General features: G+C 40.0%; 2 protein-coding genes and 1 long non-coding RNA gene across 13 annotated transcripts in view; 2 read left to right on the top strand and 1 right to left on the bottom strand.

Moving 5' to 3' along the window:
* Positions 1 to 25,806, top strand: part of LOC127504873 (AP-1 complex subunit sigma-2) — a 111,275-nt gene that overhangs the window by 54,133 nt on the left and 31,336 nt on the right. The window contains exon 16 of one of the 2 annotated variants that reach the window (XM_051880004.1): positions 803 to 1,358. The exons of the other annotated variant lie outside the window; for it this stretch is intronic. Coding sequence (XP_051735964.1) covers positions 803 to 841 — 39 coding nt within the window. The 3' untranslated portion in view covers positions 842 to 1,358. Of the gene's footprint in view, positions 1 to 802; positions 1,359 to 25,806 lie in introns of those variants that run through there. 2 annotated transcript variants of the gene reach the window in all.
* Positions 1,122 to 25,806, bottom strand: part of LOC127504872 (nuclear factor 7, ovary-like) — a 43,428-nt gene continuing 18,743 nt past the window's right edge. Inside the window, exons 2-12 of one of the 9 annotated variants that reach the window (XM_051879995.1) lie at positions 19,832 to 19,897; positions 19,523 to 19,564; positions 16,401 to 17,102; positions 12,131 to 12,681; positions 11,765 to 11,845; positions 10,603 to 10,725; positions 7,035 to 7,345; positions 6,917 to 6,992; positions 3,034 to 3,160; positions 2,417 to 2,443; positions 1,122 to 2,316 (exon numbers count right to left, since the gene is read on the bottom strand). In XM_051879995.1, the coding sequence (XP_051735955.1) occupies positions 1,778 to 2,316; positions 2,417 to 2,443; positions 3,034 to 3,160; positions 6,917 to 6,992; positions 7,035 to 7,345; positions 10,603 to 10,725; positions 11,765 to 11,845; positions 12,131 to 12,681; positions 16,401 to 17,102; positions 19,523 to 19,564; positions 19,832 to 19,897 (2,645 nt within the window). In that variant the 3' untranslated portion in view covers positions 1,122 to 1,777. Of the gene's footprint in view, positions 2,317 to 2,416; positions 2,444 to 3,033; positions 3,161 to 6,916; positions 7,346 to 10,602; positions 10,726 to 11,764; positions 11,846 to 12,130; positions 12,682 to 16,400; positions 17,103 to 19,522; positions 19,565 to 19,656; positions 19,720 to 19,831; positions 19,898 to 22,830; positions 22,933 to 25,806 lie in introns of those variants that run through there. The other 8 variants (XM_051879999.1, XM_051880000.1, XM_051880001.1 and 5 more) reach the window with 8 other exon arrangements.
* On the top strand, positions 12,610 to 25,386 carry LOC127504890 (uncharacterized). 2 transcript variants are annotated; one of them, XR_007927504.1, is made up of 6 exons: positions 12,610 to 12,745; positions 20,638 to 20,760; positions 22,115 to 22,151; positions 22,857 to 22,924; positions 23,037 to 23,087; positions 23,366 to 25,386. It is a non-coding gene; the product is annotated as an uncharacterized LOC127504890 (long non-coding RNA). The 2 variants fall into 2 exon arrangements; XR_007927503.1 differs by lacking the exon at positions 12,610 to 12,745 and having other exon boundaries at positions 19,904 to 20,760.

Below are 25,806 nucleotides of genomic sequence, written 5' to 3'. Positions count from 1 at the left end.
AACTTCAAATTCAATGTAAAGCCTAAAACACTAGTGAACTTCTGCATGACTTTACTCTAAAGTTACTAATGGAATATATATCTAATTGAAAAACATTAATTGGACAGTAAACAGTGTTTGTTTTTCTTACATTTGATCATTTTACTAACCTTTTTAGTAAATAAAGGAGAGTCTTCAGTCCAGCAGTGTTTACTGGAGATGTGCTGTAGTCGTCATGACGACTCTGTCCTCAACTGTCACTCAGTGTTTTAGAAAATGCAGCTCCATTCACTTTTATTAATATACACTCATTATAATATATTAGAGTCATTATGAATCTATATAAATACATGTACATAATAAATAAAATATATGCAATTAATTTAATATTTTTGTGAGCTTAGCTCCATGTAGGAGGGTCACACTCTCCCAGACAAATCTCCCAATTTTCTTAAAACACATTTACTCTTTGATTACTCTTTTCTCAGTATTCACATACAGGGTAAGGTCTGATATGGCATAAAACATTCAGATGGAGGTATGTTGAGTAGCCCACTATATGCAGCTGGTGATCCTAATTTAAACTGGATTATTCAGATCTGATCTTTCAACAGCTCGGTTTGTCATCTCTTCAGGTACAACACATTCACTATCTGCACCATCATCATTATCCATGGCAAGTGGGATCTGATCAAGTGTTGGTTCTGTTCTCTGCACTCCTGGTTCCTCCCTGACTGGTGCTGGTATGATGGAGAAGTTTGTTCCCACCGTCTCCGGCTCTCAGAAGCTCCTGGCACCGATGGACTGCCGTCAGCTCACTCAGGTGCACGGATTCGCTGATATTGTGGTCAAACCAAAATGAAAAACACTTTCATTGTGAAGCCTTCTAATGCTCTCGCTTCTCTTGAAGAATATTTACTAGATATAATGGCATCTACACTAAATAATAATTCAGAATTTTCTTGTAAGTCAACAATGTAAGATCCTGTTTTATTCATATTCTGTCTGTCTGTTGTAATATTTATGTGAGCAGATGTTCATGAACTCAAATCATTCTCCAATGTGTATTTACATATTTATTAGCAAGTGTTGTGGCAAAAAATCAACACTGACTCTACTGCATAAGAGATAAACACATCCAATTGTCTTTAAAGGTTTTATTTCTTGCAAGAAAGGTCAAACAGTCGACAAGCTCACAAGTAGCTGCAGAGTGTAAGACAAAGAACGAAAGCTTCCCCTCACTTTTATATCTCTGACCTCCAAGGCTGAAGCCTCTGTCCTTTTACCATATTAGGAACATGTTTACCACTTCAGTGCTTTCCACTTGTCACCCAAAGAATGCATACTTAAACACTTCAGAGAATAACAAAATCATTTAACCATAAGCATATAAGTAAAATCATATGTAAATTATACAGAAACTCAAAATTTCCCCCACAGCAAGCAATTTAGATTACAAGCAATATCAGTTATAGAATTTAACACTTGCTAGAAACAATTTCATAGTCGATTTGAAAATCAAAGTATTAATGAAAGACAGAAGAAATATATAGATGTGTAACAAATTTGCCATTTACATGTACATATAACTCTAAAATATTTCATTATAGTTCATGTTTTGTCAGTGACTGATTTTTTTCTGAGGCCTGAATATACATTTTTTTGCACTTGTGTCACATTTTAATTTTCTTTATATTTGTAAGTAAAATCTACAAATTCTTCTTTGTTTTTTATTTACATATTCTAAAAACATCACATCCATATTTAATCTTTTCAGATTTGATGTTTTTTGTTTGTTTCAGTTGACAGGTGTGATGATCAGTGGCTTTGAGTTTTTACCTTCATCATTAAAGTATGGGCTGAAATATGGATAGAGTTTCTCAGTGAAAGTCTGACCAGTGTAAGAGTAGATATGAGATCTGGAGTCCACGTCATAAAAAGAGACCAGATCCTCCTCATAATCCACAAACACTCCCACCTTCTCAGGTTTCACTTTCAGAGATAAAGAGACATATGGATTATCACGAGCTGCATATTGATTCTCATTCCACTGAATCACAGTCCAGTATCCATTATCAGGACTCAGTGTGATCATCCCCTTCCTGTTAATGGATTCTCTGGCCACTCCTAATTCCCACTTAGTCTTTCCCTTCACCTGCACCTCAAAGTAAAATCTCCCTGAACTGAATCCCTGCTTTGCCAGAACACAATACCAGCCATCAAATCTGTTTGGGTTTTCTGGGACGTCCTGGTTAATGTCTCCATGACTGACTTGTTTTCCATCATCAGACAGGATGAGATATGGATTCGCTGTATCAGGATCCAGAGTCACATCCACTGAGAGAGATCAGACATTATCAATCAACTTCAGAACAAACATTTTCATGCGTATAAAACACAAAGTATTGTGAGTGTGTTGGTGTCAATCTCACTGTACCTGCAAACTTCTGAGCCCACTTCAACACTATGAACACAGATGACAATATAATGATGAATTATTTATAGGAATAATTTCAGGTTAACAGTGAGTTTATCTCTATTAACAGAATCAGTAGAATGTAAATGTTGATCGTCCATCAGTTTGTAAAACAAAATGCAGAATGTGTTTAACATTAATGCACTTACAATGAAGGTCTATGAGACGATCATAACAGAGGGTTTAAAAGCAGTTTTTAGTTTAGTTTTTTAGTAAAGCTATAATAACAATTATTCAGTGTAAAAAAATTCATTATTTTTGCTGTGAAGTGCCTAAATTGTCTAAAAAGTTTTTCCCTCCTCACAAGGACAGTTTATTTAGTAATCAGATTCTGGTTGTGTGTCAGTGACATGATCCTGTGATAGAGTTTGTACAGGGATAGTTACGTCATGTGACTTACATGTCACTGAAGTTACCATAATACTTCTATAACTGGTTATGATGTGAGTTGTAGTTAAAAGATTTTAATAATGTGGTAATCACCAGCACATCACAGATGCTTAAAGTTAATTTAACACTTTTTTTTAAATGCATTTTTTTTAGTTACTGCAAGAACCCTGTGTTTGATATTCACATACCAGTGAGTTTTTCATTTAGCAGTTTCTTCAGTTGACTCAGAACTCTTTTCAGAGATTTCACATTCACATCAGAGACACTACTGATCTCAGTCCAGTCCTTGGTGAGTGAAAGGCTGTTCAGGTACATCTACAGCAGGAGAGAGAAGACTATTATATATAAAGGGTACAACGGGGTGAAAGGTGTATTTGACTTTATTCTCTTTTAAACCACTAGATGGGACAAAAATTCAGCTCAGCACTTTTCTTAATAACTGCTTTTGATGAGGCACGTGGAAATTGATCCTTGACTCGATCACAGACAGCAATGCAAAGTTGATTCTGCGCTAATTTGATCTAATATTTAATGTTTTTAAAAATGTTGTAGATTTAAGTAGCAAAGGAGATTATTATTGACTATATTTTGACACAAAGGTCTTGTTAATGACGGATGTAAGTAAGTCTATAATATATTAAATATTAATTTATAAATTAAATATTAGTCAAATATAATTAGAATAAATGTAAGCATAATAAAAATATAAATATTCTTTTAAAAATAAGTTGAAATAATGCAAATTGATGACTTTAGCAAACATAGCCATAGACTCTCGATTAACAGCCTCGGATAGTTACAGTAGGTCAAGGTATGACTTTAATTTATAAGTTTTTGCTGAAAATACATTTCCCTGTGAAAAAATTAAATACTATGACAATAGTTTCAGTTATGACTGTTTTTCACTTGATTTAGTCTAGTTAGTTTTGTCTCAAATACAATGTGATTTTCGTTGATCGAGATCTGGCAGCAGCAGCTCATTTTTCCTCTTGGGCGAGTGATTTGTGGACAGCTTTCCCTGCCCATGAAATCCCCCATAGATCAGAAACCAATGAGAACGCAGGACAATGATGACGATACGTTAAAATGGAGCGAAAGCGCAAAAGCTGCTGTAGATCTGCTTACCCAGAAGCCTCCATAATTGGCAGATTTAAAAAAACATTACTGTTGTTTGGCAAATAATTAAAGTATGGACAGTTACATATGCATTACCAACATTTTATCATGTAGGCTTTATGGTACACTTCAAACAAGAGAATTTATAGTAATTTATAGTGTTAATGTTAATCAGCAAGTCCACGAATGGCTTGGGTATGCAGAGCATTGCAGCTTATATATACTGCACGCCACACACACAAACACACACATAATTTTTTTTTCTTTTTTTTCTAGTCAGTACTTCTGAAACATGTTTAAATAATTAAAACATTCATAACTCCAGTCCTGGGTTCCTAGGACTTAGAGTTGAGAGTGTTTTAAGTGTGCAATGTGTAAAATTTAGGAGGATTTATTGACAGAAATGCAATATATTATACATAACTATGTTTTCAGTGGTGTATAAAGACCTTACATAATGAACTGTTATATTTTTATTACCTTAGAATGAGTCATTTCTATCTACATCCACCGCGGGTCCCCTTACATGTTTAGTCACCATTATGCGCCAGCATGTTTCTACAGTAGCCCTAAATGGACAAACTGCTCTACAGAGCGTGTTTCATCACTATGTTGTTGTTCTTCTAAATCATTTTTTAGAGGCAGCTTGCGCCACTACATTGAATACACGCGAAGTAGTAGTAGTAGTAGCAGTAGTAGTTGTCTGGTTTATTAGAAGCAGAGACCGTTCTTTGTTAGAAGTAAGAACCTCATTGCTTGACTGGCTAATGTACTCTCTGCTGTCTCAGACGACATCTTGGTCTTGTGTCGGCCAGATGGCCACCATAGCTTCTCTATTTTGCTTCGAAAGGGAGGGGTGAGCAACTTCACCGCTGGACAGAGATGGGCACTCAAGTTAGTGACTCGGACTCGACCTGAAATGACTTCAGACTTAACTTGACACGAAATACTCGTGAATATTTTAAAAACAACTCGTCTTTTACCCTTAACTACTGATATAATAAATAAAGAATTTGTGTTGTATTTGAATGGTTTTATAATATCTGCATCACATATATTTCCCTACATGTTGTGGTAGATCGGACTCTTGTCATAGAATTTGATTATGTTTTCCGTGTATTGCGCTTAAACTCCGAAAGGTCATAAGAGTCCCATGAAAAATGATGGGAGACACTGTGCCTTATGTTCTTTTGTTTGGGTTTATTAACAGAATCGGCCTGATGCACAGAATGCGGGAAAACAATTAAAGACACCGGAACGAAAACATCAAATTTTATGAGACATCGCATCCACAGAGGTTAGTCACATTAACTCACATAGATAGCTATTATAAACTACTGTGGTGTAGCTGCATGGCTCATTTGGATTGCCAGTTAAAATATGAAAAAAAAAAATTCTAGCCTTTAAACCTAGCACTACGTTTTATCAATCTTTTCGTAGTATATGCAGCTTTTCTCTTTCTAAAGGGGTTAGTTCACCCAAAAATGAAAATTCTGTCATTAATTACTCACCCTCGTGCTGTTTTACACCCGTAAGACCTTCGTTGATCTTCGAAACACAAATTAAGATATTTTTGTTTAAATCCGATGGCTCCGTGAGGCCTACATAGGGAGCAATGACATTTCCTCTCTCAAGATCCATTAATGTACTAAAAACATATTTAAATCAGTACAGTGGTTCAATATTAATATTATAAAGCGACGAGAATTTTTTGATGCGCCAAAAAAAACAAAATAATGACTTATTTAGTGATGGCCGATTTCAAAACACTGCTTCAGGAAGATTCGGAGCGTAATGAATCAGCACGTCGAATCATGATTCAGATCACGTGTCAAACCGCCAAACTGATGAAATCACGTGACTTTGGTGCTCCGAACTGCGGATTCAATACACTGATTCATTATGCTCTGAAGCTTCCTGAAGCAGTGTTTTGAAATCGGCCATCACTAAATAATTCGTTATTTTGTTTTTTTTTGGCGCACCATAAATATTCTCCTCGCTTTATAATATTAATATTGAACCACTGTACTCACATGAACTGATTTAAATATGTTTTTAGTACCTTTATGGCTCTTGAGAGAGGAAATGTCATTGCTCCCTATGTAGGCCTCACGGAGCCATCGGATTTAAACAAAGACTATCTCAATTTGCGTTCCGAAGATCAACAAAGCTCTTACGGGTCTGGAACGGCATGAGCATGAGTAATAAATGACAGAATTTTCATTTTTGGGTGAACTAAACCTTTAATGTATGTCCATAAGAGAGAGATAGAAAGACGTTAATGTTAATGTTAAAATGTTAATCCATTTATTACTTAAAGCTCATATTTTAATGTATCACAATCAGCATGTGTACAGTTTTCTATTGACTTAAACATTCCGAGGTTTTATATATTCTGATAATGATTGTCGTCAATAACAACGAAGCTGTATAACAAACTGCTGTATAGCACACAGTGACTCACTGGCGCCATCTTGCGTCCACTTAGTGACTGTATTGAAAATGACTACTCATGTTGCCAGGATGATGGTTTTGTACATTATAATGGATTATAAAGCAACAAGCTGGATGTACATTATCCCTTACATCATACAAGGATCATATTATTTTGTCTATATAATACAACTAGGATAAAAAATAGGATTTGAGTATGAGAATTTTTTTTTTTTTTTTTTTAATGACTCGAGACTCGACTCGGACCCGTGACAAAAGACTCCAGACTTGACTCAGACTCCAGCTTAAAGACTTCAGACTTGACTCGGACTCCCGATAAAAGATTTGTGAACATCAATGCCGCTGGATGCCGCTAAAATTTAGACACTGCACCTTTAATTATTTAATAAATTTATTACTGTTTCATTCTGTTCAGTTACAGTGGCAGCTCACTAGGATTGGAAACAGTGTTGGAAACAGTAATATTGTACATGATGACTTATGAGACAGATGTTCACATACCTGTATGAGGTGGAGATGATCGTCAGTGTGTGAGAGCTCAGTGTTTCTCTTCTCCAGCTCAGTGTTTCTCTTCTCCTGCTCAGTGTTTCTCTTCTCCAGCTCAGTGTTTCTCTTCTCCAGCTCAGTGTTTCTCTTCTCCTGCTCAGTGTTTCTCTTCTCTTGCTCAGTATTTCTCTTCTCCTGCTCAGTGTTTCTCTTCTCCAGCTCAGTGTTTCTCTTCTCTTGCTCGGTATTTCTCTTCTCCTGCTCAGTGTTTCTCTTCTCCTGCTCAGTGTTTCTCTTCTCTTGCTCAGTATTTCTCTTCTCCTGCTCAGTGTTTTTCCTCTTCAGCTCAGTGATTTCCTGCTGCAGCTTTTTAATGAGAACTTCACCCTGTTTCTCTGCTTCTTTTTGCTGTTCCTTCATCTTCAGCTGCTCAGACTGACATCTCTAAATGGATTGAATCAGATCAGTGAAGAGCTCAACAGTGGATGAACACTGTACTGTCAACATTTGTCGTTAAAAGAACGGCATAGAAACGGCCTCAAATAAACTATGAAAAAAGAGACTGAAGTTGTGTGTGAAAGCTGCAATCATTGTTTTTATTGGTTAAAATTAATGGAGAATATGTCTCAGTTACGTGTGTAACCATCGTTCCCTGAAGGAGGGAACGGAGACGTTACGTTAGATCATTCTGACAAATGGGGTCTCGCCCGAGAGCCCAATTACCTTTGAGTGGTAACAAAACAAGCCAATGGTAGGCTGAGTACCTTGGTCTGTGGAATTTGCATCGCGATCTTCGCCCCGCTCTGTGGGTATATAAGGATCAGCACGAGCATACTCGCATTTCAAGTCTTCACTGAGGAGCTGAGCCATGTGACCCGGCGATTGCATTACAGCGATTGTGGCAAGGGGACGTAACGTCTCCGTTCCCTCCTTCAGGGTACGAGGGTTACACATGTAACCGAGACGGGACAAGCCGGATTCCACCAAAGCATTTTTATCTTTATGCACACAATAATAATCTTTTACATTGTAAACCTTTTTATTGTTATTGTACTTGGCGTGTTTGTGTGCTGCTGCGCTTCCCTGTGTGTAATAGACAGAGTGTATGCACGTTGTACACCCGCATATAGGCGCATATCACTAACACGCTCTTTAAATAACAAAACAAATATTGTGCCATTGACTTTAGACCAGGTTTCAGTTGGTCAATGGCGCAGTCTATTTCAGTTGCCTCAAAATAGCAAGGCGCCTACAATGCGCCTGAACACACCTCGATTTCAGACCAGCACATCCATGGGCACACAAATGGGCGCAAATGCATTTGCTATTTAAACAACGTGGCGCAGAACATGAAATTGATAACTGCACTGGGCTGAAACTAGCAAAAAACACTTGCGTCGCGCCTGGCGCCGCATTGCGCTGCATTGCGCCGGGTGTATGATTCGGGTGCATGAGTCAGATCATTCTGACGAATGGGGTCCCTACAAAATGCCACAGTGGTTGTCTTCCAGCGACCTGTTGTGAGGCCTAGCATGAGCGAAGTGCTACACTTAACACAGAATGCACTGGGTAGCATATTCCAGCTGGAAGTATGCTAACAGGCTTACCATGGAAATACACACATGGGATTGCCCGGAGGGGGAATCACAACACATGGAGGCACCTAGTCTGACACAGGAGCTTACTGACAGGGCATGCACACAAGTTTTAGACATCAACAGTGCTGGAGGAACTGTGGAACTCTCTTGTGGAGAATAGCACAAGCATCCAGTCCGTGGAGTGGAATGGGGCAGCAAGGGAATTGACACCGAGCAGGTCCTACTTACTGGCCCGAAGGGGCGAGTATACATGGGCTCTACAAAGAGATATTAGAATCTCGGAAATGGGTTGGGTGTCACCCAGCCCGCAGCTTTATAAATATCTGTTAGCGAGGCGCCATGCGCCAGCGCCCAGAAGGCAGCAACACTCCTGGTTGAGTGAGCTTTCACCCATAGGGGGCATGGCAGGTCTTGAACCTCATAAGCCAAGACTATAGCATCCACTATCCAGTGGGACAACCTTTGCTTGGAAACAGCCTTTCCCTTTTGCTGGTGTCCGTAACAAACAAAGAGCTGGTCTGAGGTCAAAGCCGTCAGGAGCGCAGTTTTAAAAGAAACTTCAGCTCGACTGAGAACAAAGGCTCGAAGGGAGCTCTCTGCAGTGCTAATAGAACCACTGCGAGGTCCCAAGAGCTAGCCCCCCAGGAACCTGATGATCAGGTCGTGCTTCCTGACAGACTTACCAGCCGGGCCAATAGGGCGCAACCATGAGGACCTGCTCCTCGTCCTCCCTGATCTTGTCTGTGCGAGAAGGCTCACTGGGGGAAATGCATACTTGAGTAGACCTTGCGGCCAGCTGTGTGCCAGCGCATCCATGCCGAGGATGCCCTCGGTCAGGAGTAAAACAACTGGCAGTGGGAAGTGTCTAGAGAGGCAAACAGGTCTACCTGGGCATCTCTGAAGTGTTGGGCACCTTCCTGCGGCCATCTCCTCGCTGCGGCTTGGGTGGAGGCTGCTGTTGTGGCTGCGTGGGAGTGCAGAGGCAGCAGGGGGGCGCCCTCTGTGCCGGGGCAGAATATGTTTGATGGCCTCAGACTGCTTCTGGGCAGCCGAGAATTGCTGGGTGCAACTCTCTACTGCGTCGCCCAAAAGGCCAGCCTGGGAGACTGGGGAGTTGAAGAGCTGAGTTCAATCAGACTCCCTCATGTCTGCCAGGTTTAGCCATAGGTGGCACTCCTGGACCACCAAAGTGGACATCACCTGACCAAGGGACCACGCAGTTACCTTTATCTCCTGTAGAGCGAGGTCGGTAGCAGTGTACGCCTCCTGCATGAGTCCTTGGTCAGCACTGCCCTCGTGCAACTGTTTAAGCAACTTTGTCTGATGTACTCGCAGGATGGCCATGGCATGCAAGGCAGAACCTGCCTGCCCTGCAGCTCTGTAAGCCTTTCCCACAAGCATGGACGAGAACTTAACGCCTTGGATGGGTGCTTGGGATCACCATGCCAGGTGGAGGCACTCTGAGTACATGGTGCCATATATCGACCGCAACCAGAAACACACGGGCGGAATGACACCTTTAGAAAGATGCAGACTCAACCCGTGTATGCTCTTTTTAGAGAGAGAAAAAAAAGCTCTTTCAGCAATGTTGAAGCGCCCAGGGGAGACGCACAGCTGGAACAGGAGCAGGAAGCTCTTTAAACGATCTCCGCTGAACCACGGCGTCACACCAACACCACTGAAGACTTGTAGTTACACACATTCTGGCGAAAGCGCAGCAACAATAAAGTGCTCGTCTCCGAAGCGAAAGCATAAATGCGATAATTCTAACGCTGCACCTTGTATAACCACAGAGCAGGGCGGAGATTGAAATGCAAATTCCGCAGACCAAGGTACTCAGCATACCATTGGCTTGTTTTGTTACCACTCGAAGGTGATTGGGCTCTCGGGCAAGATCTCATTCGTCAGAATGATCTGATGTAATGTTAAACACGTGATCGACTGAAAGGGAACTCAAGTTTTTCCATGGGTGCTTGACCATTCGGCGCCTGTGGCTGAGACCATTGCATCATTCATGAAGCAGCTGAAGACACACCTAACCACAAGCATCAAACCACCCTACACTCCTAAACCAATGCAACACACTCACTCATTCCCACTCACAGTATGTTGTTTAGGCAGGATGATTAATGCTGCTACCAACAGGACACCCAGACCAATAACCATCCAGTTGGAAATGTGGATGGTTCGAGATGAAGTAAGGAAACAGTCATTGGAGACGAGAGTCTGCAAAAAGAGGAAGATTCAGTTCAAGTAACACTTCTCGAAAAAAGATTGCAAAACTTGTGCAAAGTTGTGGCCCAAAGTGCAAGAAGCCAGAAAACATGTTCTAAAAGAAAGCTATTCACTCAGTAATGCAGTGTTCCTTAACTGGTGGGTTATAACCATTTTGGTTGAGTCGCGGAGTGTGTCGTCAAATAAACAACAACAAAAAAAAGCCTTAATTCTAAAGGCTGATCTATACTGCTGCGTCGCACCTACGCCGTAGCCTCTGTGGCTTAGGCTATGCGTCGGTTTTCATTTATACTTCTGCGTCGTTGTCCGCATCGAAGTGCAATTACACATGCAGGGAGAGGTTCTAGCAGACCAATAACAGCGCTTGTGGTTCGTGTAGAATTAATGCGTTGTTACATTTTTGGAGAGGTGGAGTCAGTATCTGCAGTCAGGTTAGATGTTAGGCTATATGTCAGTGTTATTTTTCTGCTGTTGTTTCATAACTTGTTACAAAATAAAAAGAAAAGCCAACAACGTAGGCTAGCTACATGATAATATCTGTAACATCATACATAAACAAACCAACTAAAGTATCGATCCAGACACAATATTTTAAACTAACCATTCGGAGACGTCCTGCTGTAGCCGCTGAGTTGCAACTTCTCCATCCGGATCAGATTCTGGGTCAAACTGAAAAGCTCGAACAACTGCGTGTCTACGAGCAATTGCGATACATCCACTGTCAACGTTAACGCATGGTACCGTGGCCACAAGCTCGTTAAGGCCACAAACCCACCCTCCGCCTTGCCCTGCCTCTCTCCTCCTCATTAGCATTTAAAGCTACAGACACAGAAATGGCAGGAAAAGGAAAGCGCATTGTGGGACTGGCTTGTAGTGGCTGAAATTCTGCACCAAGGCTGAATTTCAGGAAAGAGACTTCAGATATAGTACTAGGGACCACTTAGGCCTATATAAAAGCATCCAAAAAGCAGCATGTCATGGGACCTTTAACAAAGTGTTATTATGATTAATTTGAATAATTTCTACGCACTTTCCTCGGCTTTACTGAGTGTTTGATCTCTTGAATCTTCTTCATTCTCTTCTGGATCATCTGCTGCTCATCTGTCTGTGTCTGAACCAGATGATGATACATACAGAAAAAACACACATTTATCACTGAATTTTTAGCTTATTTGATCTAAAGACTCAGTGAATTCAAAAGTCTCCTGTTCTTTTAGTCCATGTCTGTCAGCTTTGAAGGTGACAGATGATAACATTCTCAAAAACTGACAAAATTAACTTTTAGATGATTTATATAAAAAAGTGACAAGCCCTTCAATATGACCTGCACCACATCAACACACAGGAAAACTGCATTTCATGGGGTGTTTAAAGTGTTTTGTCTGTAACTCTTTACCTTCTTCTCTCGACTCTCCTCCTCTATAGGAACAGTGTTGTGAGTCCTGTGTTCTCCTTCAGTGCAGAACAGACAAACACACGTCTGATCATCTCTGCAGAACATCTCCAGAGGTCTCTCATGTTTCTGGCATATATAATCTTCCAGATTTTCCACAGCGTTGATCAGTGTGTGTTTCTTTAGACGTGGGACACTGAGATGAAGCTCCAGATGAGAGACACAGTAAGAGCTTTGACACGTCAGGCAGGACTTCACAGCTTTCTGCTTTCTTTCATCACAGAAGTCACAGAACACTTTAGATTTTTGATTAAGCTTATTAAAGTGTTGCACAAGCTTTCCGAGTGTTGAATTAATCTTGAGATTAAGTCTTTTGCTGAATTCTTCTTTACAGAATGGACAGAAACCGATCTTTCTGTTTGTCCAGCACTTGCCCAGGCAGGTTTTGCAGAAGTTGTGTCCACATGGAGTGGTGACTGGATCAGTGAACACTTCCAGACAGATGGAGCACTGGAGCTCCTGATTTAGTGATGGACCACTGGAGGATGCCATGACTGAAAAGAAAAGTAATGAAAATTTATCATCTACATTGCTGAAGAGAGCAACTTTCATGAAAAGGTATGTACACTGAGTAATTTAGCTTATGTTCTAAAATGGATGTTGCATTATTTGAAGTGCCATTTTCAAAAGGTGATAACGTCTAGGTTGCTTATGTAACCTTCGTTCCCTGAAGGAGGGAACGGAGACGTTACGTCAGAACAGACTGACGAATGGGGGGTCTCGCCCTGAGAGCCCAATCACCATTGAGTGTTAACAAAACAAGCCAATGGTACGCTGAGTACCTTGGTCTGCGATATTTGCATCACAAACTCTGCCCACACAGTGTGGGTATATAAGGAGCAGCACGAGCAACTCGCATTCAAGTCTTCGCTGAGGAGCCAAGCCTATGACCCGGCATTTCAGCAGAACAGCAATTGTGTCAAAGGGATGTAACATCTCCGTTCCTTCCTTCAGGGAACGAGGGTTACATACGTAACCTAGACGTTCCCTTTCAGTCGATCATGTTCGACGTTATGTCAGAACAGACTGACGAATGGGGTCCCTTACAAAACGCCACAATATCTGTCTTCCAGTGACCTGTAAAAGTGATAGCACCCTGTTGTGAGACTACACTAAATACAGAATACACTGGGAAGCATACCCCAACAGGAATATGCTAACAAACTGCCTGCTCAAGAAAGTCTTACAAGGAATCAACCAGTATAACGGTGATAGGGAGAACTCTGAGGTATCCAGCCCGCAGAGTGGGATTACACCTCAGAGATGGCAAGTGGCTTGCCAAGGGAAGACACATGCACCCGAAGGAGACTTACTGTAGAACACACATAGAATTACCCAGGGAGGGGAATCAACACATGGCGGCACCTAGTCCAACACAGGGGCTGACCGAAGTGGCATGCACGCAAGTGTAGACATCAACAGTGCTGGAGGAACCCAGGGTTCTAGCTGTGGAACTCACCCGAGGAAAAAAAGCGTACGCATCCAGTCTGTAGAGTGGAATGGCGCAGCAAGCATTGACACAGAGCAGGTGACAGCCTTCGTTCCAACCCTTCTTAAAGAAAGGAAAGCACTGACCCAACCGGGCAGGGGTCTTGTTGACGAGAAGAACACCAAGTGACGAAGAGGTTCCACTTCAGGGCATAGGCCTATCTAGTAGACAAGGCTCTAGCCGAAGTGATGGTAGCAACCACCTGAGGTGGCAAGGTATCTAACCTTTCCGCGACCCGTCCAGAACCCACACATGCAGGTTCCAAAGATCGGGACGTGGGTGCCAGAGGGTGCGAGAGGGTGAGAGAGAAGGTCCTTCCTCAGAGGGATAGGCCAGGGAGGGGCTGTCGCGAGTAGAACTAGTTCGGTGAACCAGGTCCAGCCGGCCAATACGGTGCAACCAAAAGGACCTGCTCCTCGTCCTCCCTGATCTTGCACAACGTTTGTGCCAGAAGGCTCACTGGGGGAAACGCATACTTGCGCAGGTCCCGCGGCCAGCTGTGTGCCAGAGCATCCGTGCCGAGAGTGCCCTCGGTCAGGGAGTAAAACAACTGGCAATGGGAATTGACTGGGGAGGCAAACAGGTCTACCTGAGCGTCCCCGAAGTGTTCCCAAATCAGCTAAACTGACTGGGGATGGAATTTTCACTCCCCAGGGCGAGACTGTTGCTAAGAAAGCTCGTTGGCCACAAAATTGAGTCTGCCCGGGATATGAATGGCACGAAGCAACCTAGATGCTTCTGACTCCACAAAAGGAGATGGCGGGCGAGGTGCGACATGCGACAGGAGCGTAGACCTCCCTGACAGTTGATGTACGCTATGGTCACAGTGTTGTCTGTACAGACCAGGACGTGCTTGTCTCTCAGCAGGACCCTGAAGTGGTGTGGAGCAAGCTGAACTGCTAGCAACTCGAGGCAATTGACATGCCACTAAAGTCGGGGTCCCGTTCAGGAGCCCGACGCAGCATTCAGGAGTCCCGTTCAGGAGCCTGTGCTCGCACAACTGATCTCGAGAGTGAGTTAGAATCAGCCAGTCGTCGAGGTAGTTGAGAATATGAACACCTTGAACCCTGAGGGGAGCGAGAGCTACCTCCGTGACCTTCGTAAAGACGTGGGGAGACAAGGTCAGCCCAAATGGGCGACCTTTGTACTGATATGCCTGCCCTTTGAAAGCGAGCCGAAGAAACGGTCTGTGTCGAGGAAGAATGGAGACATGAAAGTACGCGTCCTTCAGGTCGATAGCTGCAAACCAATCCATTGGACGAATGCATTAGAAAATGCGTTTGGGCGTTAACATATTGAATGGGAGTCTGTGAAGAGCTCGGTTCAAGGCACGCAAGTTCAGGATCGGCCGTGACCCACCTGTTTTCTTGGGTACAATGAAGTATGGGCTGTAAAACCCTGACTTCACATTGGCTGGAGGGACCGGCTCTATCGCGCCCTTTGCATACAGGACTCACAGATTGGGGTGTGGCAGAGGGGACTCTATACTGTTTCAAGTAGTCGAATCTCGATCTCAACATCGCAATGGTCCTGTTCCCACAGTGAGAAAATGAACCATTCACAAACGCCGCCTCAGCGTGCTGAAAGCCCAAGAGGTGCCATATACCAACCGCACCCAGAAACACACGGGCAGTAAGACAGCTTTAAAAAGATGCAAACACAACCCGAAGCTCTTTTAGAGAGGAGAAATGCTCTTTCAGTGGCGCTGAAGCACTCAGGGGAAACGGCAGGCCAAACAGGAAGCAGGAAGCGAGACGATCTGCTGAAATACGCCGTCACACCAACACCAACTGAAGACGCATTGAAACACTCGGTGACAAGCAGAGAGATGTGCTCGGCTCCGAAGCGAAAGTTGAATGCGAGTTGCTCGCGCTGCTCCTTATATACCCACACTGTGTGGGCGGAGTTCGCGATACAAATATCGCAGACCAAGGTACTCAGCGTACCATTGGCTTGTTTTGTTAACACCCGAAGGTGATTGGGCTCTCGGGGCGAGACCCCCTCTATTCGTCAGTCTGTTCTGACGTAACATCGAACGTGACTGACTGAAAGGGAACTAATTTGATCGCTATTGCCGACTTTGTGATGTGTTTCTCTTTCTTTGAAGCGCTAGGTTGTTTCACATCGCTTTCTCTCGTCCGCTTGAACTTGACACGCATAGATAAAGACACATTTTGAACAAAAGTGGGTAACTTCTGTCCACCTTGTCTATAAGCAATGACTAAAATAAAGAAATTTAATTGAATTAATATCGATTCTGGAATAAAAAAAAAATCTATTTTAAAATCTTAAAAAAAAAAAAAGTGATAGGTGAATTGATGTTTTTCTCCCAGCCCTAATGTTTATACGCAGCAGTCGTCCATGAGGGGCTGCCGCTTTACTTTCATTTTGTTGTTTATTTTATGATTAAACTTTACTTTGATCGTTCGCTGGTTCCCGCTTCTTTCTTGCCTGAGCCTTCGACATTGTTACAGTTATAATGTTTATTATCAGTTTATTTTTTACCAAATCTCCACAAATTGATATGCAGTCACATAAAAATGTTTTTTTTTTTTTTTATCTGTAAGTTTACTGTATGAGTTTGCAGTAGACATAAAATGATAATACTGTTTAATATCATTTATCATTATAAACTATTTTTTTTTATTTTCTCAAATTAGTCTTTCTCTTAAAAGGAGTGGTGTATGTGTGGGTTAAACTAACTGTCTTGCCAACAAAACTTACACAAGGTTTTCCTTTGGACAGCGACTTCCTTTTTCTCTTTGTTTCTCTGTTTGATATTTCCATCATCTTCATGATCAAAATCTCCCTCTTCTTCTGCTGTGACTGAACCTCCAGATCTCTTCTTCTCTCCATCTTCTGATGTTTCTTCTCCTGCTTCCTCATACAAGTCAGAGATAAGAAATTGGACCTGGTTTTCTTTGAGTATCTTCTCCACTCTTTCAAGTATCTCAGAGTGGAAACCTGATTTTCTTTCATCAAACTGAAGATGTTCATCTCCACATTCCTTTATTAACTGATGAATACAGTTACTGTTTATCTCTCTCTCATCAGTCAACACTATAGTGTGTATAGGAGCCTCCTTACTAAATTCATTCAGCACATATTTCACTCTATGTCTGTTATTGTCACTGAAGTCGTTCTGCTGCAGTACAAGTATGATCACATGAGGTCCAGGAGCAGACAGATTCACACACTCTTTCACTCCCTGTGTGATCTGAGTGATTGACAGATTTGGCCTCAGCAGGTGAGGAGCGTTGATGACTGTGACGTCTCTGTCCTTCAGTTTTCCTCTGTGTTTCTCAATGTTCAGCTCTACATCAGCAGGTGCTTCACTCTCAAACGCTGCTCTTCCTAAGATGAAGTTTCCCACTCTGTTGTTTTCTGTTATATTCTTCCCCAGCAGAACAATCCTCAAATCACTCACTGGAACACAGAACACAAATAACAGTAAAACTTGACCCGTGATCCATGAACAGAGATGTCAGATTTCAGATTGAAGGTACTGGACCAGATGAACAACTGCCATTGAGATGAGTTGATTGTGTTAACATCTCAATCTCTTACACTACTGGTCCAAAGTTTTTGAACTGTAAGATTTTTTAACGTTTTTAAAAAGAAGTCTCTTCTGCTCACCAAGGCTTCATTTATTTGATTCAAAATAAAATAAATAAATAAAACAGTAATATTGTGAAATATTTTTACAATTTAAAATATTTGTTTTCTATGTGAATATATAGTAAAATGTAATTTATTCCTGTGATCAAAGCTGAATTTTCAGCATCATTACTCCAGTCTTCAGTGTCACATGATCCTTCAGAAATCATTCTACAGGTGATCTCAATAATATAGAATGTCGTGGAAAAGTTACTCAATACTTGGTTGGGCCTCCTTTTGCATGAATTACTGCATCAATGCGGCGTGGCATGGAGGCGATCTGCCTGTGGCACTGCTCAGGTGTAATGGAAGCCCAGGTTGCTTGATAGTGGCCTTCAGGTAATCTGCATTGTTAGGTCTGGTGTCTCTCATCTTCCTCTTGACAATACCCCATAGATTCTCTATGGGGTTCAGGTCTGGTGAGTTTGATGGCCAATCAAGCACAGTAACACCATGGTCATTGAACCAGCTTTTGGTACCTTTGGCAGTGTGAGCAGGTGCCAAGTCCTGCTGGAAAAATTAAATCAGCATCTCCATAAAGCTTGTCAGCAGAAGGAAGCATGAAGTGCTCTAAAACTTCCTGGTAGATGGCTGCGTTGACTGTGGACTTCAGAAAACACAGTGGACCAACACCAGCAGATGACATGGCAGCCCAAATCATCACTGACTGTGGAAACTTCACACTGGACTTCTGGGACCTTGATTTCCAAATGAAATGCAAAAATTACTTTCATCTGAAAAGAGGACTTTGGACCACTGAGCAACAGTCCAGTTCTTTTTCTCCTTAGCCCAGGTAAGACGCTTCTGACGTTGTCTTTGGTTCAGAAGTGGCTTGGTACATGGAATGTGACAGTTGTAGCCCATTTCCTGAAGACGTCTGTGTGTGGTGGCTCTTGATGCACTGACTCCAGCTTCAGTCCACTCCTTTTGAAGCTCTCCTAAGTTCTTAAATCGGCTTCGCCTGACAATCTTCTCAAGCCTGCGGTCATTCCTTTCACTTGTACATTTTTTCCTTCCAGTCAACTTTCCATGAATATGCTTTGGCACAGCACTCTGTGAACAGCCAGCTCTTTCAGCAGTGACCCTCTGTGGCTTACCCTCATTGTAGAGGGTCTTGATGATCATCTTCTGGACAACTGTCAAGTCAGCAGACTTCCCCATGACTGCTGTTGGGATTACTGACCTAAACCCAGTATTTATACCCTGAGAATGGTAATTTAATAGAACTTGAAATTAAATATTCTAATAATTTGAGATACTGATTTTTTGATTTTGATGAGCAGCAAGCTGTAATCATCCAAATGAAAACAAAAAAGTCTGGAAATATTTTACTTTATGTCTAATAAATCTAGGATATATTTAAGTTTTACTTTTTGAATTAAATTACAGAAAAAAAAACTTTTTCATGATATTCTAATTTATTGAGATGCACCTGTAATATGATGATTTGCTGCTCAAGAAACATTTATGATTATTATCAATGTTGAAAACAGTTGTGTACAATTTTTTTTTCAGGATTATTTGATGAATATAAAGTTCAAAAGAACAGCTCTTATCTAAAATATAAAGCTTTTGCAACATTATAAATGTCTACTGTCACGTTTGATCAATTTAATGCATCCTTGCTGAATAAAAGTATTAATTTCTTTAATTTCTTTCAAAAAAAAAAAAAAACTCTACTGACCCCAAACCTTTGAGCGGTAGTGTATAATTAAACAAAAGCTTTCATTTTCAGATAAACGCTGCTCTTTTGAACTTTCTATTCATCAAAGAATCCTGAAAAAAAATTGCACACAACTGTTTTCAACATTGATAATATTCATAAATGTTTCTTGAGCAGCAAATCATCATATTAGAATGATTTCTGAAGGATCATGTGACACTGAAGACTGGAGTAATGATGCTGAAAATTCAGCTTTGATCACAGGAATAAATTACACTTCACTATATATTCACAAAAATTGTAAAAATATTTCACAATATTGCTGTTTTTACTGTATTTTGGATCAAATAAATGAAGCCTTGGTGAGCAGAAGAGACTTCTTTTAAAAACTAATTAAAACAAATCTTAGTTCAAAAACCTTTAACCGGTAGTGTATATGAAAACTTCCCTTATAGACACACAGTTTCTCAAGGATTTTGATATTTGCAGTACTGAATGTTATGAATTATCATATTTGTTGACTTACTATTAGGTCGGTCAAGAGATAGACTTCCACATCCTCTTTGAACTGCAAAGGAAATAACATGGAATTTAAAAATTTTACCAAATTGTGTTATCTTTATTTATTAAAGAAATAATTCACACAAAAGAACAATTTACCAACATTTATTATTCCACCTCAGTATTATATTCTTTCTTTCAGAATGTACAAAAGTTTATTGCCTGCATGGGGATAATTAAATAATACATTTTTAATTTTTTCAATACTATTTACATCTGCACAATCTTTGTTTGTTTGTTTGATTGTTTGTTTGTTTTGTTTTGTTTTGTTTACCACCAGTCATGTTATTGGCTTCCTTGTCTGGGAGATCTTTGTGTTGTCTTTGCAGATGTCGGTTTCCTGCAGATAAAAGAAAGTTAAATTAAATACAATATTGACAAGTGAAAAAAAACTATCCATTTCTGCATCAGATTTATTTGGGCTACTGTCTGGAATGGCTGCAGTATATGATCATATCTGTCTTTTGAAGGCAGTGTGTGTTGAAGATTATTCACATATCGATCGTTAAATATGCTCTTTTTTATTTATTTCTCGCTTTTATTGCTATTCACAATTTTTTTTTTTTTTTTTTTGCAGCCCATGGGTAGATCTTCATAATCTTTTTTTATTCTGACAAACATACTCAATATGAGTACTTACAATATGAGCAAAATAGCGCAGTAGCCCTATATGAGTGTTGTAAAATTTGCCAAAAGTGAATAAAATAGTACACCATTTGAGGAAGTGGTTAATATAATCAGATGTTACTGAAAATTGTGCTGCTTTATGATTTCACATGGTGACAAACTTTGCCTTATTATCATTAATTAAGATAGGATCACATTTACCACTCTGTCTTACTATTCTGCCTTGCTAAAAAGAAAACGTATTCGAACAAACTGCGCACTGGATTATAATGAAAGAAAACCGCATTTCCGTTATCCTACTGTACCGATATATTTTCCAGCATTTATTATACATTTACTGTAGGCTCCCAGATAGCACACATACATGTGGCCGACGTCGGGCTCATATCTGTAACATCTAATAAGGATCGGCCAGGCATAGGCGCGTGTCTTCAGTCAGTGCTCTATTTCCAGCTCGTCGGCTTTGGGTCGGATCACAACTGCAGGCCGATGCCGCGCTTATCTGTTTGCGCGTGACCATTCATCTCTGCAACCGACGAGAGAAATGGCGACTCCGGCGACATCTGTGGTTTCCAGGTAAGTTTTCACTTTAAGTGAATTAGAAAAATCTTTTGTTAATTCTGTGACACTTAAAAGTTACTAAGGCACTCGGTTTACTACAGGCAGTTTGTAATCACAATTTCTCGGAGGCGAAGGGCCAGATGAGCAGCGGAATGCTAGGTCAGCCCAGCTTGTTTAGCTCAGAAAAGTTTTTGTAAGTAGCCAAATTATCTGAACATATCTCGTCCTCCGCAAAATAAACGGATCAGGTCATAAACCGGTAATGGTAGATATTTATTTATGTAAATGCTGCGTGACTTTGACGTGTTTTAATGGGCGCGCGCGTTTTGAACATTCAAACACTGGAGTAGTTACCATGGTAACGGGCGGCACAGCAGTAACGGACAAGCTGCAAAATCTCCGTCTGTCGCTGTTGTTTTCTCTGCTTTCGGGTGAGTTTAGTCCTCAAAATCACATAAATGATATAAAACTGTTCTGGATACGTTTCTTACCTGTAATTGACACGCTTCTGTCGAATATTTACTTTATTGAAATAGTTTATTTTCTTCGAAAAAGTCCGTTAGCATAACCGTTTTCAGAACTGTTTGGCTAATATACTGAGCTCTTATGAAAGTTTGCGTTTTTAATCACATCTTTATGTTCAGAAGAGAGGCTTTGATAGTTTTGTTAAGGTTTTGTTGGTAATTTGTCAATGGGTAATTGGAAGTGAGCTAATTTATTTAAACTGCTGTACTGACATCCCTTACAGGAAGCGCGAAAATCAAATGAAACGAAATGAAATGATCTTTCATGGTATTATAGATGTTTTAGTTGAAATCCGATGGCTCCGTGAGGCCTTCATAGGGAGCAATGACATTTCCTCTCTCAAGATCTATAAAGGTACTAAAAACATATTTAAATCAGTTCATGTGAGTACAGTGGTTCAATATTAATATTATAAAGCGACAAGAATATTTTTGGTGCGCCAAAAAAACAAACAAAATAATGACTTATTTAGCGATGGCCAATTTCAAAACACTGCTTCATGAAGCATTGGAGCACAATGAGCACAGTGTATCGAATCTGCTGTTCGGAGCGTTATTTCAGCCGTTGGCAGTTTGACACGCGATCTGAATCATGATTCGATACGCTGATTCATAACGCTCCGATGCTTCCTGAAGCAGTGTTTTGAAATCGGCCATCACGTTATTTTATTGTTTTTTTTGGCGCACCAAAAATATTCTCGTCGCTTTATAATATTAATATTGAACCACTGTACTCACATGAACTGATTTAAATATGTTTTTAGTACATTAATGGATCTTGAGAGAGGAAATGTCATTGCTGGCTATCGGATTTCAACAAAAATATCTCAATTTGTGTTCCGAAGGTTAAGGAAGGTCTTACAGGTGTGGAACGGCATGAGGGTGAGTAATAAATGACAGAATTTTCATTTTTGGGTGTACTAACCCTTTAACCCCTGGTTGTTTCAGTCAGAGTGTCTGTGAAAAGCCTTTAGGGTAAAATAATCAGCGAAATGAGATTAGGTGACAAATGTTATATTGTTTGTATTTATGATAAACTATTATGATAACAGGATGTTATGGTCATTAATATATTTTCTCTAGGTCTTTTTTGAGTTATTTATTTGTATGTATTTTTTACTGATACATTCTTAAATACGTTTTACTAAATATTTGGTAACACTTTACAAGAAGTTTCATTAGTTAAACATTAGTTAATTATTAACTAACATGAACAAACTATGAGCAATACATTTGTTGCTGTATTTACTAATCTTCGTTAATGTTAGTTAATGAAAATACAGTTGTTCATTGTTTGTTCACAGTGCATTAACTAATGTTAACAAAATTTTAATAATGTATTAGTATCTAAGGTTAACTAATGGACCTTATTGTAAAGTGTTACCAAATACTTAAATACTTTAAATGCTGACTGGTTCAGGGGGTCAACAACTTTAGGCATTTAAGTTATTTTTCACATAAATCTGGTCAGCTTACACACTGCTCATACTCAGCCTCTAAAATGTATGAATTGAATCACCAATACAATATCAGGGGGTAAAGATGTCATTAGAGTTCTTACAATTATGGCTGTGCTCTTGTTTCCAGATGAGATGTGATCCCCAGCGTTTGGCGCTGAGATTCTTCAGGACAAAGGCCTTGATGCCATGAAGATGGTGAGTTTCCCCAATAGCTGCCACTACCCAGATCAAGAGACTGTATTAGTCTATCTGTATTAGTCTATTTTGATAGGTATATATGTTATGTGTCTTCTCTTTTTCGTTACAGCCCATAACTGACAGGCTTTCCTGTGTAAACCATCATATTTATCCAAATGAGGTTTGTAAATGCATGAATTCTTTATATTTTATATTAATCATTAATTTTGAATAAAAATTACTTATAGAAGAAAATGTGACAAGGCCTCTCACAAAATGCCATATTAAAGGAATATTCAGAGTGCAAGTCAAAACTGTTTCTTTTGGGCGATATTATGCTACAAATATCGTCTATTGAGCTAAAGTTAAATTGAACCTGGAATGTTGATTTATGTTACCATGTGATACTTTGTAATGGGCATGTACAATGGATTTTGAACTCTACTATTTTTATTGCAGGGTCTCTGGGATCCCCAGCTGAAGGCATGAAGACATCAGATCTTGGCCTGGACAGATGTACCAACAGTACACCACACCGACCTCTGCTTTTGCATGGATGGCTGATTACTACCATGTTCTGAGAGGGTATTACTATAGCAAAACTGAGCACCTGTGACACTGGGATTTCTAGTTGTAAAGAATAATCACACAATGTTTTTTAGAAGTTGCAAACTTTTCTCTCTCTTACAAACACAACAGTTAAACCTTTTCAAATTCTTTTCTGGTGGTGCACAAGTCCTATTCTTCGAAACAGAAATTAAGATATTCATATGCTCACATTTAAGCTGCGGACACACGACTTTGAGCGTGCAAAATTTCTTCAGACACTGTAACTGGCGTGATATGACGTCTGCAGAGTCTTTTTATAAACATGAATTAACAAATAGTATATTCAAAATATAAAAATATACAGTCTACTCATTTTTTTTTTTTAATTTAGCCAAGAGGTCACACCTACATGTAGCGAATTTGTACTCTTTACACATAGTCGTGTGATGTGAATTCGCAGGTCAGAGTTCCAAACCAAACTTTTTGCATGAGCTTGCGTTTCTGGTCTCCTGCATTTGTGTGCGTATGAATGGAGGTCAATGGAATGAAAAGCGTAGTGTGACCGCACCTTTATTCTGCAGTTGCGGCACACCTGTATCAGAAGTGTGAAGTCATGGACAGATTTTATTTGTGAACTGATATGCGAGATCTCACATATGACATATCAGTATGTGACATCCCACTCAAACACATGCTCTATCCAGTGAAAAACATGTTCTTGTCGTTATTAATCAATCAGTAATCAACACAGCACCACCCCGAAATTGCCTTGCACTGTAGAATTATGGTTTCGGCAAGAAATGAAAAATAGCCAATTATTTATTATAAATGCTACTATTTTACAATTAATATTTAAGACTGTTAGAGAGGGATAGAAGCCATTTTTATGGATGAAGGGATTTTTTCATTACAGGTCATTTATTTGAATGATCAGCAAAAATTTGAGCCTATGAGTTTAATAATTTGAATTCGTAGAATAAGATTAGTACAAATTTAACTGTTGTGTTTGTGAGAGAGAAAAGAAAACTACAAGTTTGCAAATCCTAATACATTTTCTCAGTGACTACTGAAATATTCTGTACAAATTCCACTGTCACAGGTGCTCAGTTTTGCTACAATAATACTATATATTATACAGCACATGCATAATTTGAGACAATATTCTGATTCTCATTTTACCAATGGCAAACCACATCTATCTTATTAACAACTATTCATTTTGTGTATAATCAATATCTAAACAAGTGATATTTAGTTGTTAACGAGGGATTGGCTGGACTCTGCTGACCCAATCAGTATTTCTCGTCCAATGGTCATACTTTAATTTTCCGGTTTTTCTAGTATTGCATCCTTCTCATGGGCATTTCATGACTTTTCAGTGTGGGTTAAACCTATTTTTTGGCCCATAATATGTATTTTTTAAAGAGTAATTAAAAATAGTTTTGTCTATGCTATTGAAATTGTGGGTTACATCTTTGTCACCTTTTTCACCCAAGGAGTTTACATTCCTGATAATACAAGAGTGAGGAACTTACATTTTAATTACAAAGGAAAACCAATTCATCTGTTATGTTCTTCTGTCCTCCATTTTCAAGGGTAAGATTTCTTTATAAATCATCTACTCACCCATATGTCTTTATTTTTTGTGGAACACAAAAGGAGAGAGTCACTTAGTCTCCGTCACAATTAGAAAAGAAACTGATAGGGAATTGTGACTGAGGCTGTCAGTCTCTTGATGTTCTGCCTCACATCTCCTTTAGTGCTCCAATAAATTTACTAAATGTAATTTTCTGTATACCTCTGCGTGTATCTGAATGTAAATGCCTTCTCTGTTAGTCACATTGACGGGTTGTATATAGGAGGATGTATGCCTTAAACATGCAGGCTATCTGTAACTGTATTTTGTAAATATTAAAACAATGTTAACTGAATGTGATGTGTGATTATTATATAAACATGCTCATTTATCTATTAATATTAAGTATTTGAGATTTTCAAAAACGAAAATGTGTTAACTGTGTAAAACTTCAGCCCAACTGAAATCAACATCGTTTCAGCATGAGGTAAGCAAACGATCCGCGTCGATTTCCCGTTAGTTTTGAATGGCGTGTCTGACATTGGTCTTTGATGTCGTGAGAAACATCGATTCTAGGTTGATTCTGTGTCGGTGTGCTATCTGGGTGTAGCCTGAAAGGTTCAGCCTAAATAAATAAAGGCCCTAGAAAGCCCCTGCACAGCGGCCAGTATTTACAGATTTGGATCGTCCACACATCGGCCGGAGAGCATTCGCGATCAGAGGCCGACGTCTCGGCGACATTTTCCCGATGAGCAAACGCTCCGTGAGCTACATC

This window comes from Ctenopharyngodon idella, chromosome 22 (assembly GCF_019924925.1).
Source record: "Ctenopharyngodon idella isolate HZGC_01 chromosome 22, HZGC01, whole genome shotgun sequence".
Lineage (NCBI taxonomy): Eukaryota > Metazoa > Chordata > Actinopteri > Cypriniformes > Xenocyprididae > Ctenopharyngodon > Ctenopharyngodon idella.
Note: the sequence above shows the minus strand (reverse complement) of the source record. Positions and strands in the feature narration are given on the sequence as shown.